At 40.5% G+C, this 14,472-nt stretch overlaps 1 protein-coding gene across 4 annotated transcripts in view; it reads right to left on the bottom strand.

Moving 5' to 3' along the window:
- Positions 1–14,472, bottom strand: part of Elmo1 (engulfment and cell motility 1) — a 557,509-nt gene that overhangs the window by 423,754 nt on the left and 119,283 nt on the right. For all 4 annotated transcript variants that reach the window (XM_021722279.3, XM_078039850.1, XM_005319199.5 and 1 more), the window contains exons 3-4: positions 6,080–6,120; positions 5,034–5,106 (exon numbers count right to left, since the gene is read on the bottom strand). In XM_021722279.3, coding sequence (XP_021577954.1) covers positions 5,034–5,106; positions 6,080–6,120 — 114 coding nt within the window. The remainder of the gene's footprint in view (positions 1–5,033; positions 5,107–6,079; positions 6,121–14,472) is intronic.

The raw sequence follows: 14,472 nt of genomic DNA, 5'->3' as shown, positions 1-14,472 counted from the left end.
CAATTTTATTTTACTGAATGTATTTATGTATGGTTGGGTTTTGTTTGTTTTGTTTCCTTCCAGTGTGGCCATTTCTTTCTGGTAGCCCTGGATATAAGCCGTCTAGGACCGTCCCATTTTGACCAAGTCTGGGGACAGACATATAAGCTGCTAACAGGGCAGCCGTAAAACATCAATAACAGTTTTGATCACAGGGCAAGAAAGAATTCTGGAGGCAAGGCACATTTTTCACAGAGGGGACCACAGACATTGAGGTATCAAAAGGGAAAGGAGACGGCCAAGGAGGAGCATGAGAGAAATGCTTGGAGTTGGGAGACACAGAAGACCCAAAGGGACAGGGCAAAGAGAAGAGCAAGAAGATTTTTCTTCACCCATCCTGGCCAGCTGAGAGCTGGTCCTGTAGGAGCAGGCCCAATGTCCATGTGCAAGCGTGCACTGGTCAGACTGGGGAAGGGAGTGGCCTCCTGAGGAAGCAACAGTGACTTCTTTTGAAAGAATCCAGAATCTTTTACCACAGGCAGCAGAAAAGGGAGTGTTGTCCAGGGTATTTGGCTGAATTAGGAAATTTACAGCTTTCCTGGGCTTTGGTTTGCCCAAGTGAACATACTATTGCTAGGAAAGCTCTTTGAGTGAAAATCACAAAAATCAGCCAACAGCTGGTTTTATTTTTTAATTATTTTTTTTTTTAATAAAGAGTGAGAGAGAGTGAGAAAGAGAATTTTAATATTTATTTTTTAGTATTTGGCAGACACAACATCTGTATGTGGTGCTGAGGATCAAACCTGGGCCGCACACATGCCAGGCGAGCGCACTACTGCTTGAGCCACATCCCCAGCCCAAACAGCTGGTTTTAATCCAGCGGCACATCTGACAGACCCCAGCAGGCCATCTCATGAGGACAAACAGACAAGGGACACAGAAATCAGAGATGGAGATCAAGACAGGAATGTTCCCCTCTCCATCTCCTCTGAACAGACCCTCATCCCCTTTATCTCTGAGCCTCCTCCATCCTTTCTGAAGATTGGTTTTGCTTGTGCTTGCTTAAGGCTATGTCCACCAAAGCATGACAACTGAACTAAATTACACACAGTGATCTCCCCAATAGAATGTACATGTCCCAGAGACCACACGGTTCTGTCTGCCCAGGGATTCTAGGTAATTCAGGGACTGTCCAAGAACCCCAAGTACTTAGAAAGTGGGGATGATCAAAAAGGGGTGTTCCCCAAAAGACCACATTTCCTCCCAAAGGCTCCTGGGGCCAACTTTGCAGAGGATCTGGATGAGGCTTAGTTACTACAAGATAAGAAATTTATGGTAATAGGATAGGCTTAGTTACTACAAGATAAGAAATTTATGGTAATAGGATACTTTCATCCATTCTGGAGTCAGTCTTACAGAGTGGAGCCAAATAGTGTCCTGCAATCATAATAAATCATCCTCTAGTACACAACCCTATAATGCTTCTTTCACCATGCCCTGCACTTTTGGGGGACACAGCTTTCTGAATGCTTGGGGTTAAAGACAAAAGGCAATTTTCTCATCTGCCTAAAAAGAATGATATTAATATAATTATATTCCCTTAAACAGTCATGCAATCCAGAGCAAAAGACAAATAGAATGCACTTTGCTAATCCGTAGTGAGCAGAAAATTACCTGTTACAACTTCCCACAATTTACCCTCACATGGAAACCACAGACTGAAACAGGTAACCAGTACTCACAAGCTGTAACTTCCTGCATTTCATGTCTTAAGGCAATTACCATCAGGAACAATTGCCTGATGTCAATAAAGAAAGGGCATCATAAATAAATGGGGGCCAAGACAGTGGACACAGAGGGTTCATCAGAGGTGGCAGAGAGAGTTCTGGAGTCAGACCCAATAAGGTCCAAATCTCAGCTTGGTCATTTCTGGCCTGTATGACCTATATACATTGTCATGTAATTTCTCTTGGTCTCACTTCCTTATTAAAATGAAGATGATCATTAAACTGTGACAAGGGTAGTGACCAAAATGCTGAGTACTCTCTCTGCAATCCTTATTCAAAAGACAAGTCCACTGAAGCACACAATTCATTTTTCACTTTTTTATTCTTTCTCTCTCTCTTTCAGACATCACCCTAAAATATAGGCTCCCAGGGAAGAATTTGAATGTGCAAATAGCTGAATCTCAAGTAGCAGAATGCTACTTAACATGACATTTTCTCTGCTGCACTAAAAAACCCAAGTTAACAGCCCAATGAGTAGATGATCACCATTGAGAAAAATGGATTTGGATAACTTGAGAAAAGTAGGAGAGGTGTCTTCCTGAACATATTAGCAGAGAATCATCAAGCATCCCCACTAACCACATCTCTTTGCTTATTAGGCCAGGTCTAGAAAATTTTCTCCCTTTGAAATGACAGGTGATTTTTTATCTTTGGCAGAGGGAGGGAGAGTATCTCATATGCAAGTGAAAATCTGTAACTAACAGCATGCACGAGTTTCAGAAATTAGTCACCGGTTACCATGGTGATACAAATATTACCTAACAACTCACTGGGCTGTAAGTAACAGAGAGGATGCTAATTACATTATTTTAAGGATGGAGAGGTTTTCTATTTTTAGGAATACTTGTAAGAAATTACTTGGACCTACACAGCACACGGAAGACAGCCCAGATTTGACCCTGTGGAGCCAAGATTCAACATAGCCTCCTGCCCTGTGCGTGTCCAGCCCTGTGTCTCACACACGCACACACAGCTGTGCCAGTAACAGCTGCAGGAGAAGAGCAATGACATTTTATTTACAAACAAAAGGGTTATGACTGGGAAGATGAGTCTTCTCACTCTCTAAACTCTTAATTAAAAAATAATGAAGGCAAAAAGACCCAATGGTAGTCTTAGGGGGCCAGTCCCTTTGAAATTCAACATTGAATTTGAATAAATTTTTCAGGCCAAACAAGGGTCCCCAGAAAATGATTAAGATGCCTCACAAAATAATAAATATTATCCTGTTCTCAGGAGTTTGGATTTTCTGAGTGTATCTGAATTTTAATTAGGAAAAGAGAAAGCAACATTATAGGATGCTGTTAATTTTTAAGTTATTCCAATCAAACTCTGTGACAACCTGTGATCAGAGTATACTGTGCTCTCTATGCAGGGGTCCTCGACTTCAGAAAAGAGACCCCTCCTTGAGCAGTGTTTCTTTTGAGTGGTCGCTGGGTATCCCACATCAGAATTCCCTGGAGGGGTCCTTCAAATGAAACGTCCTATGAAATACCCAAGAAAGTCCTGCACCATCTGGACGTCTGCTGTTCGGATTTGAAAACCTACATTTTTAAAGTAGTCTCCCCATAGTGTTTATATTCTCTGAAGTCTGAGAATTCTGTCTTAGTAATCTCCAATAAACTGAGGTCTCCGACAATGATGACAGAAGACACAACAGCCAGTGGGGACGCAAGCCGCAAGCCCATACACATTAATCAATGGCAAGGCTACTTGTGACTCAGCTTTCTGACCAAAGGATAAAAGAAAAAAAAAAAATAGTACAACCTACATGCATTTCACATGTGGGTGTCTGAAACAAAGAGTTCACAAACAATACAGGTGACATATTCTCTGAACTATTCTACTCTCATTTTTTAATGCTCTTGCAACCGACTGAGTTGATTTCACTATCCAAGGCTGATGAATGAAAGCAGGTGATACACTTAACTCCTCACATTCAACTTGTATTTATTTATATGTTCCTTATCTCACATGGAAATTGTACAACAAATAATTATACTCAGAAACCAAGCAAAGGGGAAAGAGACAGGAAACAAAATGTTTACGGAATTAAGAAAAGGTAAAATTAATGTATGCAACCAACACTCTGGGGCCCTCCTTAATTCTCATCTTTGTAGCAAATCCATTTGAAGAGGAAAGAAAGCATGATCCCTTACAAAAGTTGCAGTGTCCATCTGGGAAGAACAATTTCTGAGAAGCATTTCCAGGCATTTAGCCAGCCCCCTCCTGCTAATGGAATCCCCGTCCTCTCCAAATTAGTGCAAGGGAGGCACAAGTATGTGTAGGATCCTTTTCGCTGTGTCCACCTTCCACCACTTGACTCATGCTGATTGGAATAAAACTGTGTTATTCTCTCTCCTCCCAAAGCAGTTCGTACTCACTTCCATTCCAGGGCTGACCATCTTGTAATGGCAGCTGTTCACTGAGCTGTTCCTTCCCTACCCATCAACCCCACAAAGTTCCATGAGGACAGTACAGATTCCTATGCATTTCGGGGAGTTTTCCCCCCAAATCGAGCTGAGTGTTAAACTATTCTAAAAATTTCCAAAAAGACAAAATCATAGAAGCACAAAGATCTAAACTCACTTCTTTCCTGAAAAATCAAGTATGTGACATCAGTCTGGCCATTTGACCTCAGTGATTCAGTTTATTATCTATTAACCAAAGCCAATATTTTTATATCACAGGTTAATCTTCAGGAAAAAAAAATCAACAAACAGATGTTCATTTGCCTGGCTCAGATCCTAGCCTGGATCTCTTGGATATTAATTTTACTTGCTGCCAGGCCATTCATGGTCCTCATGAATCCCTCTTTTTATCTAGGCATATTAAGGAGTGAAAAATCATCCAATAAGAAAGTAGGTTCCCAAGTATTGGTAAAGATTTCTTGTCATTATTTCAAGTATTTTAAGCAAAAATAAAAGGGGGGAGGGATGTGAGAAGAAAGTTAAACTAAGTCATTAAGTTTCAAATTCCTTAATCAAACAATGAGAAAGAGAAGTAATTAACATTCACTGTTAGGAAGCAAAAGTAGTTTGCTAAACAAGACTCAGAAATTATTTGGTCTTCACTCTTAAATGAACTAAATATTGTCTTGTTGATACTAAAGCAGCAGTTGTTTGCTTTACAGACCCTATTTCCATAGATGGCAGAGATGTAGAATTCAGACCAGCATGTCTAGTCCTGAGCAGAGGAAACAGGAAACCTCAGTCATGATTTACTTTCCTTAAATATAGTGTCCCAGATGAAATAATGTAGCTGACCTACCTTTTCTGTGATGTAGAAGTTTGAACTATCGGCATGTTGCAGTGCAAAATATTCATGGTTGGCAAGAGACCACCTTAAAAAATATAAGCATAAAGTGATCAGGAGAACAAAAGTGATCATTTTCATTTTTATTAATTGCATAGAGCTGGATGAATTAAAAGGCCCTATGATTAGGATGAGCAGTCCTAACTAATACACCACAATGGAGTTTCTCAAGTAAATGGTGTTAGCCCACGCTTCATTACCCTAACACCAAACATTTCGTCTACGGATTGTCTGGACCTATTCCAAGGCTACTGTTCACCTGGAAGCATTTCATCTTCAGGGACGGAGGTGAGAGATTTAAATATAAATTGGAACCTTCTTTCCTACTTTGAAAGATTCAAGCAGAGAGAGGAAAACAAAGGAAACAAATGCAATTTAAATTTTGATAATTAACACATTTCAATTGTCTGAGTTCAATAATCCCCAATCTGTATGCCTGATGCAGATTGGAATATTCCAATTAAGGATTCCAGGTCTTACATAAATTCCAAGTAATACTCTGTACACAATTCTGCTTTACAAGTCAAAATCTCATGCAACTTTTATATGTGCTTTCCCTTGGACTGTCAGAACAGCCAAAGAGAATAGAAAAGCCATATCAGAGTGAAATTCCACATGGCAGTTCAACTGCCCATGGACTTGTCTTCTCAATTCTTTCATCTTCTATGAGGACCTGAGCGACCTTTTAGCTTACACCAGATGCAGTGTGTATTTAACCTCAGGAACCTTTAGACTGCTCCCCACTGAGTAGAACAAAAGGAACACAACTTTTCAAAATAAATAAAACCAATCCCACTTTGGATAATCCAGCCATTTCACACTTTCTTCTCTTAGTAAATTTTTGGTGGAAAAGGGTTTGTAATTCTTAGGCAGTAATTCTTAGTGACTTGGGATGGTCAAGTGTGAGTTATGAATAATATTTTACTACTGCACTGGAAATATTTTATTTGCCTTCAACCCATAAACTGGAGTGCTTTAAATGAACCCTGAGGAACACTTACCCATCACAGACTTCCTTTATTATTGCAGACAGTGGCTTTTTCTGCAAAATAACAAAAAAGGAAACACTATCTGTTAGTTTCATTTCATCATTTTATAAATTTAAAAAGACACCACCTAATTTTCTTTAAATGTAAACAAGAAGAATTTACATTTGCTATTCTTAGTTGTTGTCAATGAGTTTCTTACTTTTATCAAAGTAACAATCTACCAGCCAGCAGCACCAAATTTATAAATGATTTATCACCCCTGTGGTCCTTTTTTCTATACTTAGTATTATTAATTGAATAAAACATGCATAATATTTAATTTTTCCTTATTAAAATCAGGATGAAAATGGGGCTTCCTTCAAAGACCTCACAGGCAATAGAAGGTCGAAAGGTCAAGGTATAACCAGAATTCCTCAAGTGGTACATGAATTGGGCAAACAGCCATTCGGTTTTCTGCAAACAAGCTTGGATTCATGATATTTTTATGAGAACATGTGGCAACTGGGATATGAGACATTGTGAAATTGTTCCTACAAAGTGCATAGAATTCTTCCCCCAACTGTGGCCCTGATAAATACCAATCACACAACAGCTTGAGTCAGTAACACTGGAGTAATGTGACCATGATACCATGTGCCGAGGTATCAAATGGAGGCTGACTTCAGCTGTGCTCCCTCCCTGACAGCCACAGTTGTGCTCTGCCTGCCCCCAGATAGAAGAAATGCAGCAAAGAGACACACCAGCTCACCCTCCGGAGATGTGGCTGTTGAAACTCTTTCTGCTTTGGATGCAAACAGATACTGCTTGCCCTGTATAGTAGGGAGTAGTTTGCAACCAAAAGAATAGGTCACAGACAAGAACCGGATGGGAAGAGAGGAAAGAAATCAGAGAATTACTATATAAGATCCTGGATTTTCATATACACCCATCCAAAGGCTATCTATATAAAACCATGGTCTACTCTTATCCCTCCAAAAGGGCAATGTGGTGTCTGGGAAGAGATTCCGAATCCGGCAGACCAGTGCAGATCTAGCTCTGTCAACTTGTCTGCAGTATAAATGCCATTTCCTTAATCTATTGAACTTCATCTAGCTTCTCTGTTAAATGGGAATAGAACCACCTGTCCCTCAAGGCTGTTTTGAGAATTACTTTTAATTTTAGAAGGAATTCATTAAAAATGGCAAAAAGATTCCTGAAAGATTAGGCTCCTGGCCTTCCCAAGTCACTGAAAGAGCTCTGTTTCCTCCCAGTATCCTGCCCTTGACAAGATGCTGTTCTGTCTGGTAATTCTGAGCACCATGTAGTCCTCTTTGAGGGACCCTCTAGCTCTGCAAAAAGCTCCAGCTCAACATGCAGTGTCCCCCAATTAGCTCCTCCGTTACCTCCACCTCCAGGTGTTCAGAACAATGTCTGTTAGGCAGACTTTGTATAGGTAACAATGTCTATTGACTATAGTTATCATACTGTGCTATAGAACATTAGAAGTTATTCCTCCTGGGCTAAGGATGTAGCTCAGCTGTCCAGCTTATGCTTAGCATGTGTGAGATTCTTAGCATGGGTTTGATTCTCAGCACACACATATACCAAAGGGGGGAAAAAAAACACAACACTATTTCTTCTACCCATATGCCCCCCTGAACCCATTAACTATCCTCTACATCCGGGGCCTTCAAAGCTCTGGTAATCACTGCTCTGTTCGCTACTTCTTCAAAATCAACATTTTAATTTCCACACATAAGTAAAAACATATGCTATTTGCTTTTCTGAATCTGACTTACTTCTAACATAATGTCCTCCAGGGAACTGAGAATTGTTGAGGAATGGCAAGATTTAGGGATATTCTCAACATTCTGAGTCTGTCTCCTTTAGAATATGATTTGCGTTGGTGACTGGGGCCTCCAGGAAAGTTACAGGTTCCACAGTCCTAGGCCATTGCAAGGACCTGTCCATTGTTTATGGCTCTGGCTGTGAGCTGAGGGGCAAATGTGCTCTCAACCACAGGGCAAAGAAACTGTAGGAACAAAACTTCTCTCATACGATTTTCTACTTCCAGCTACCAGAGATCCCCTCCAGAGAAAGGGCTATCAGAGAGTCTCCCATCCCAAATCTTACTTCTTGTATCCTAAAGCATCAAACACATTTTCAGCCTAAAATTACACTGAAGCAACAAATTAGGCCAAAAAAAGGTATTGTTGAGGTAGGACAAGGCATTGGAAACAATTATTCCCGGAATTAAACTTCTTGGTTGAGGTCTCTCAGAATTACTCAGCTTTTTATTCAGATCTGATTCACAGATACAGAATCAAGTTTAAAAAGACAGAAGTCTCTGGGGGTACTCATATCGAGAACATTCTGAAGTCAGATATATGAAAGAACAAAGACCAGGGAAGCACAAAGCTTAGACTCAATAGAAAAAGATTAAAGAAAAACTCTAACCCACAGAGGAAAAGGAATGATGATTACTGAACACCCATAATGCCACTGAGCTGACTAAAATGACCATTATATAAGGACAGGACTGGCTCCACGGCCCACTTCCCAGCCCCACTTCAGCCAGGACCAATCAAATATTACCATGCCCACCCCCAAACCCTAATTCCAATGCTCTTTCCCATCAGCCTTGACACTGTTACTACTCCTTCCTTTTGTAATGTCCTTTCCAGAGCTTCTAAGACGGAGGAGAAATTTATAACCAATCCTTCAATGACGCCCAAGCAAGACTCTGCAGTTCCTCTTTTACCTCTAGCTTCCTAACTTCAAATTTCACTTCTTCACGGCTTTTATTTAATCAGTCAGTTCCTCATGGATCTCATTCACTTCAACTGTACAAAGTCTATAGTTCTGTTCCCAAATGCTCTCAGGCAAATCTCTGTTAGAGGCAATGTATTAAACGTATAAGCCAAAACCACCAGCTCTCAATTCTAATGCCCCAGCCCTCCATCTGCCCCAACCATTTCCTCCCACTCTCCCATGACTCCTCCACTCTCACTGTGGTGCCCCTGCTGCTTAGGAGGATCAATAACACCCATTTCTTCAATCATTTATTATCATGTTTTGTGTGTTGCACAGCGTCACTCTCAGCTCCTAACTACTCCTATGAACTCCTGCCTTTCCTCATCCCAACTCCTGACATCTGATGACTCATACAACACACTTACACAACTCATCGCCACCCCCAGTGCCTTCCTGGGCACCAGCAGCACATCATTTCTAACTAATTCCATACACTTCTAATCACATGTGCCACAGGCAAATTGACTCCAATTTATCTTCTATGGGTTCCTGCACTCCACTTGCCTGCTTTGGACAGTTCTTCCAGATACATTTCCACAGAACGTGGCCTTGCCTTCTTTTTCACCCTGTTCTGCGGCTTGAACATTTACAAGACACCAAGTCTCAACATTATTTCCTCCATAATCACTTTCTCCTTTGACCCTTCCAGACCTTTCCTTCCACCATTTTCCTCAGGATCCCTTCACCAGATACCATCAGAATCTCTGTCTCTCCAACCCCCGTGTCAACTACAATTAGATGAAACTAGACTTTCCCCACAAATATTTGTTCATGTCATTCTTTTGCTCTAATATCCTCCATGGATTCCTAGTGACCTTTACCTATAAAATATAAATCTGAGTTGAACAGGCAAAACCTTCCACAGTGTAGTCTCAAGAAATTCTATTCTGTACATGTCACCCATGATTCTGGGTTTTGTTGGTGATTCATGAAAAAAAAAAAATCCCATCTCTACACTTCCATTTATGTCATCTGCTGGGCTGAAATGTCCCTTTCCTTATTTCTATTCCACCTCTAACAATGAACTCTTACCTACCATTTAATATCCATGTCAAAGCCACCTTCTCTAAGCACATGTCCCTGATCCCCCAAGATAGGTATAATTATCCTCTCTGCATTTAGCACATTAAATGAATCACTCCTCTGGACTTTGTATATGTGTCTTTTCTTCCTGTCCCTTGAGAACAAGACATCTTAATTCCATCACTGTAACTTCCCCCACACACCACTCCTCAGTATTAGCTACCAGAGTGTGTAGATCATAATAGGATCTATCAGGACACTCAATATATTTCTGTTAAATGGAAAATCTATACATTCACTAACTTTCCTTTTAAAAACAAAACCAGGGGATAGAGATACACCTGAGGGGAAGAGCATCTGCCCAATGCCCTGGGTTCAATCCCCAGCATCACAAATAAAACAAAAACAACAAAAAAAGGCATAAATCAGAGGCAAACTATTTGAAAGGATAGTCTGGACTGATCAGCACGTTCCCCACTTCCGACCACATATTCCACTGCTGGGTGGCTCTAAGCAGCTGCTGGCCATAAGCTGTTAGACACATGGAAGCTGTTGCTACTTTCTGCACAAAATCAATCTTCTAGGAGTTCTGCAATGCAGGTCTTGGAAAGCTTTGAACCAGTCAACTCATGAAGAACATAACTCAAAAGATGATAAAAGAGATAGCAATCAAATCACCACAGTAAGGAGGACCCAACAAGGAGCTACCCTGCTTTCAACCAGATGAGACTAATTGAGATACCACAAGTAGAATGCACTTGGCCTAGTACCATGGTTTTCCCTCCCTTCCTGTTGAAACCCCTCAATTTTGTTGTTGTTGTTGTTGTTGTTTGGTTGGTTGGCGGGGGGGGGGGGGGGGATTGAATTCAGAGACGCTTAACCACTGAGCCACATTCCCAACCCTTTTTTGTATTTTATTTAGAGACAGGGTCTCCCTGAGTTGCTGAGGCCCTCACTAAGTTGCTGAGGCTGGCTTTGAACTTGCAATGCTCCTGCCTCAGCCTCCCGAACTGCCAGGATTGCAGGCTTATACCACTGGGCCAAAAAGAAACCCCTCAGTTCAACTAGTCAGGTGCCGAACTGGTAAGTTCCAAGATAAACACCATCTCTGCCCAAGGACCTGTTCATTAAAATTATCCCAGAAGGTTACATAAGGTGTTTCTCTGTCCAGTTCTCTAAGACCTGGAATGAGGTGGCTTCAGTAACACACCGAGAGATTTTTGAAGACTCACTGAGTAATTGACCTTTCACTTCATTGTGAACAAAGACCCAAGAGAAAAGAACATTCAATCTAAAACGAGGAAATCAGTTCTTCCTGTAACTCTGCAAACTATAAAGGAACTACAAATTAATTTCTAGATTCTATTTGAAAATATTTGGATTTAGAAGATTTAGGCAAAATTATTTTTACTTGCTGAGTATGTTTTTAAAACTTTTATAAAAATCATCTGAATTCCTTAAGCTTCTTGTTTTGAAGGTCAAAATGACCTTCTCAGATTCAACAATGAACTGAGATCAGAAGATAAAGGAATGCTTCTCAGGACAACCTAAAAGGGATACAGTAGCCAGATTTCTATGTGCACAGTGAGCCTCTTCGCTCATTCCCTTCACCTAAGAGAATATTAATCTGGGAAAATTTTATAGTTTGCAAAAACATTTTTATTTGTAAGAAGAAGGGTGCATTTCCATATGAATCCGATTGGCAAAGTACTATGGAACAAAGTTATACTTAAGGATTTAGCCTTTTTAAAAAGAATTCATTCCTCTCTTATCTTAACTCTTATTCTCTAAAAGCATTCCTTCATTTAATTGACCAAAGTCAGTTAAGTTCAGACAGCACATTTCCTATACAAAAAGATTTTTGCCTGCTTTTCATAAAATAAGCTAAACTTCTGAAAATGGCCAAGTTTTCTGAGTTCATTTCTAATCTACATCTCTGGCAATATTCTTTATTCCTTAATGTGAGTTTTCACCCTTTGCTTTCCTTTCTGTATTCTTTCTCTCTTGTCTTTAATAGAATGTCAGTGCTATGAATTCCAAAACCCGCATCTTTCACCCTTATCCTTCTTTTAAGGTCTGACCCTGCATAACCCCTTAAGCAAATCCATGGACCCACATCCACAGGATGTCTTGCCATCTCTTCAAAGGTAATACTTTTTTTTTTTCCTTACTAAACCTGATTCTCCTTTTGCTTCCCTGTTATCTCAAAAAAAAAAAATATATATATATATATATAAATATATAATATATATAAATATATAATATATATAAATATTATATATATATTTATATATATGATCACTCTCCCACTCAGGGCACATGTCCCTTGAAGGCATCAGAGTCCCCCTAAGGGAGTCCTTCATTGTTTATTTAGGAGATGGCCAGGCTGTCCTGCCAGGAGGCTCCTTCCCAGGGGACCCCCCCACCAGCTGTCACCCCTCATCAGATCCCCTCCCTGGCCTGCCTACAATGAGCCTGGCAGCCCATGGCGGCTCAACCACCTGTTCCTGTCTGTTGGCCAAGGCACCTGGCTTGGGGACTTTACTCAGCCCCCATGTTCACCTTGGAGCTCTCCAGTCTGTGGCTGTCGACATTTCTGCCTTGGCACCTGTCTGCTGAGGCTGGCAGCGCTCCCGCTGAGATGCCCACACCTGTTAGCAACTTCCCATGTGGGCACAGCCCTCTGCTCTGACATGCGCACTGCAGGCACAGGCCTGCCCCAGCAGGGCAACAACCAGGAGAGACAGTCTGGCTGTGCCATGTTTTTAATGACATGGAGAAAAATGTTCAAAAGATGATATTAAGGACTAGACACATGAAAATACACAGAATGCAATTTTTGTCAACTAGTTGGCTTTTCCGTCTCTGCTCTGAACTATGAGCTCTTGAAGTACTTTAGCAAAAGACTTCCTGGAATTGAATCCTGGCTTCTGCAGTATCTGGCTTTGTAACTTCAGACTTATTAATTACTTCTCTCGATGCTTCTGTTTTCTCTTCTGAAAAGCAGTTTTGCGCCTACAGTAACATCATGGAGATTAACGGAAGTTTGGAATAACACCTGGTACAGAGTAACCTATTATATAAAAATCACCTATAAATAGCCCCTTCATTTCTTATATCCCATTTGGATATAAGATACAGGTAAATTGCTGATTAAATAAATTACATAAACAAATGAATGAATGTCTAATTCTTCTTTCTTCTTAGAGTGACTCTAGTCCTGGGTGCTCCCTTCAGCTCTTGACCTAGCCAGTTCTTTAATTTTAAATTTATGGTTGTGTTTTGCCAATTCTAGATGATACTTTCTTTGAAGGCAGCGCTGCCTCTGAGACACCCAGTCAACTCCTGGTCTGTGGCTGCTGAACCTCAAAAGGTGTGATTGATGGACATTAATTAACAACATACCTTTTTTTCTACTTCTAGCTTCTCTCCCTTTTTTTTTCATTCTTTCTGACTGCTACTAAGGCTCAGGTGAGCAGTTAAAGATAGGACACAGCAAGAGGACAGAAGCAATCCCCAGTCTCCCCTTCTTCCCCTCTCCATAGAGCCATCATCTCACAGTCCTTTAATTTCAAAACTGTTTTCCACAAAGACTTAAAGTTTTTGGTTCTCAACTCTTAAAACAACCTTTCTCCAGTGCTTTAAAAGAATCTGACAGCTGCTTTATTCTGACACTTTGAGGCGGTACAACACAGCATTTGGGATTTTCCTTTGCTTTTATAGATGGAAATTCATTGAACATATTCTGCACAGCAGTTATGAGTAATGTTGGCCCAGGAAGAAAAGAAACCCAGCTTCCAAATGTCAGGATACCACTGAGAAAGGATCTGCATGTTGGCTATGACTTGTACAATGTGACTTGGAGAAACTTTAATGTACAGTACCCCTTCTAGATCCCAAAGGGGCTTGGTGACATTGTGTCACTGACACCAGCCACTTTATTACAGTTTTCCTTCTCCAGTGATCCTCCTGACTCTGCTCCATACTTTCAAGCCATATATTTTCAGGATGGAACAACCTGAAGTTCTGAGGAGGGTGTGTGCATACTGTTTTCCTAATAACAACCTAACTAGTCAGGAAGCTAATGACAAAACCACACTTTCCAGAGGCAAATTTAGCTGGTTCTTGGAAAGCAAGTATTTTGACAACAGTTGCAATGTGAATCACTGACACAAGATTCCAGTAATTACCAGAAATGACAGAGGCTCACAACAACCTCTCCAATGTGGTAAAACCATGTTATCACATAAATTTCAAAAATTAAAAGATGACAGGCTATGCCACCTTTTTCTTGACAGATGATGATTTGCTTCAAAAATGGTTCACTAAAAAGGACTTATTTCAAGCTTCATGAAACTAATTAAATATGATCTTTCACCAAGATAAGGTCTAATCTTTGTCTCATAAAAATCACTGGACGATGAAGATAATAAATGAAGACATTAATAATTAACACCCAAATGCTCCAGTAGGTTAAAGACAAACAGATATGCTTTCCCTTTTAGATAACAAACCTCTATGCAGCAGAAACTGTGTTTTCCTTCCATTGGGAGAGAAATTGCAAGTCTAGAAGACAACAGAACTATTGA

The sequence above is a fragment of the Ictidomys tridecemlineatus genome, chromosome 2 (assembly GCF_052094955.1).
Source record: "Ictidomys tridecemlineatus isolate mIctTri1 chromosome 2, mIctTri1.hap1, whole genome shotgun sequence".
Taxonomy (NCBI): Eukaryota; Metazoa; Chordata; class Mammalia; order Rodentia; family Sciuridae; genus Ictidomys; species Ictidomys tridecemlineatus.
The sequence above is the reverse complement of the archived record's forward strand: the minus strand, read 5'-3'. Positions and strand labels throughout refer to the sequence as shown.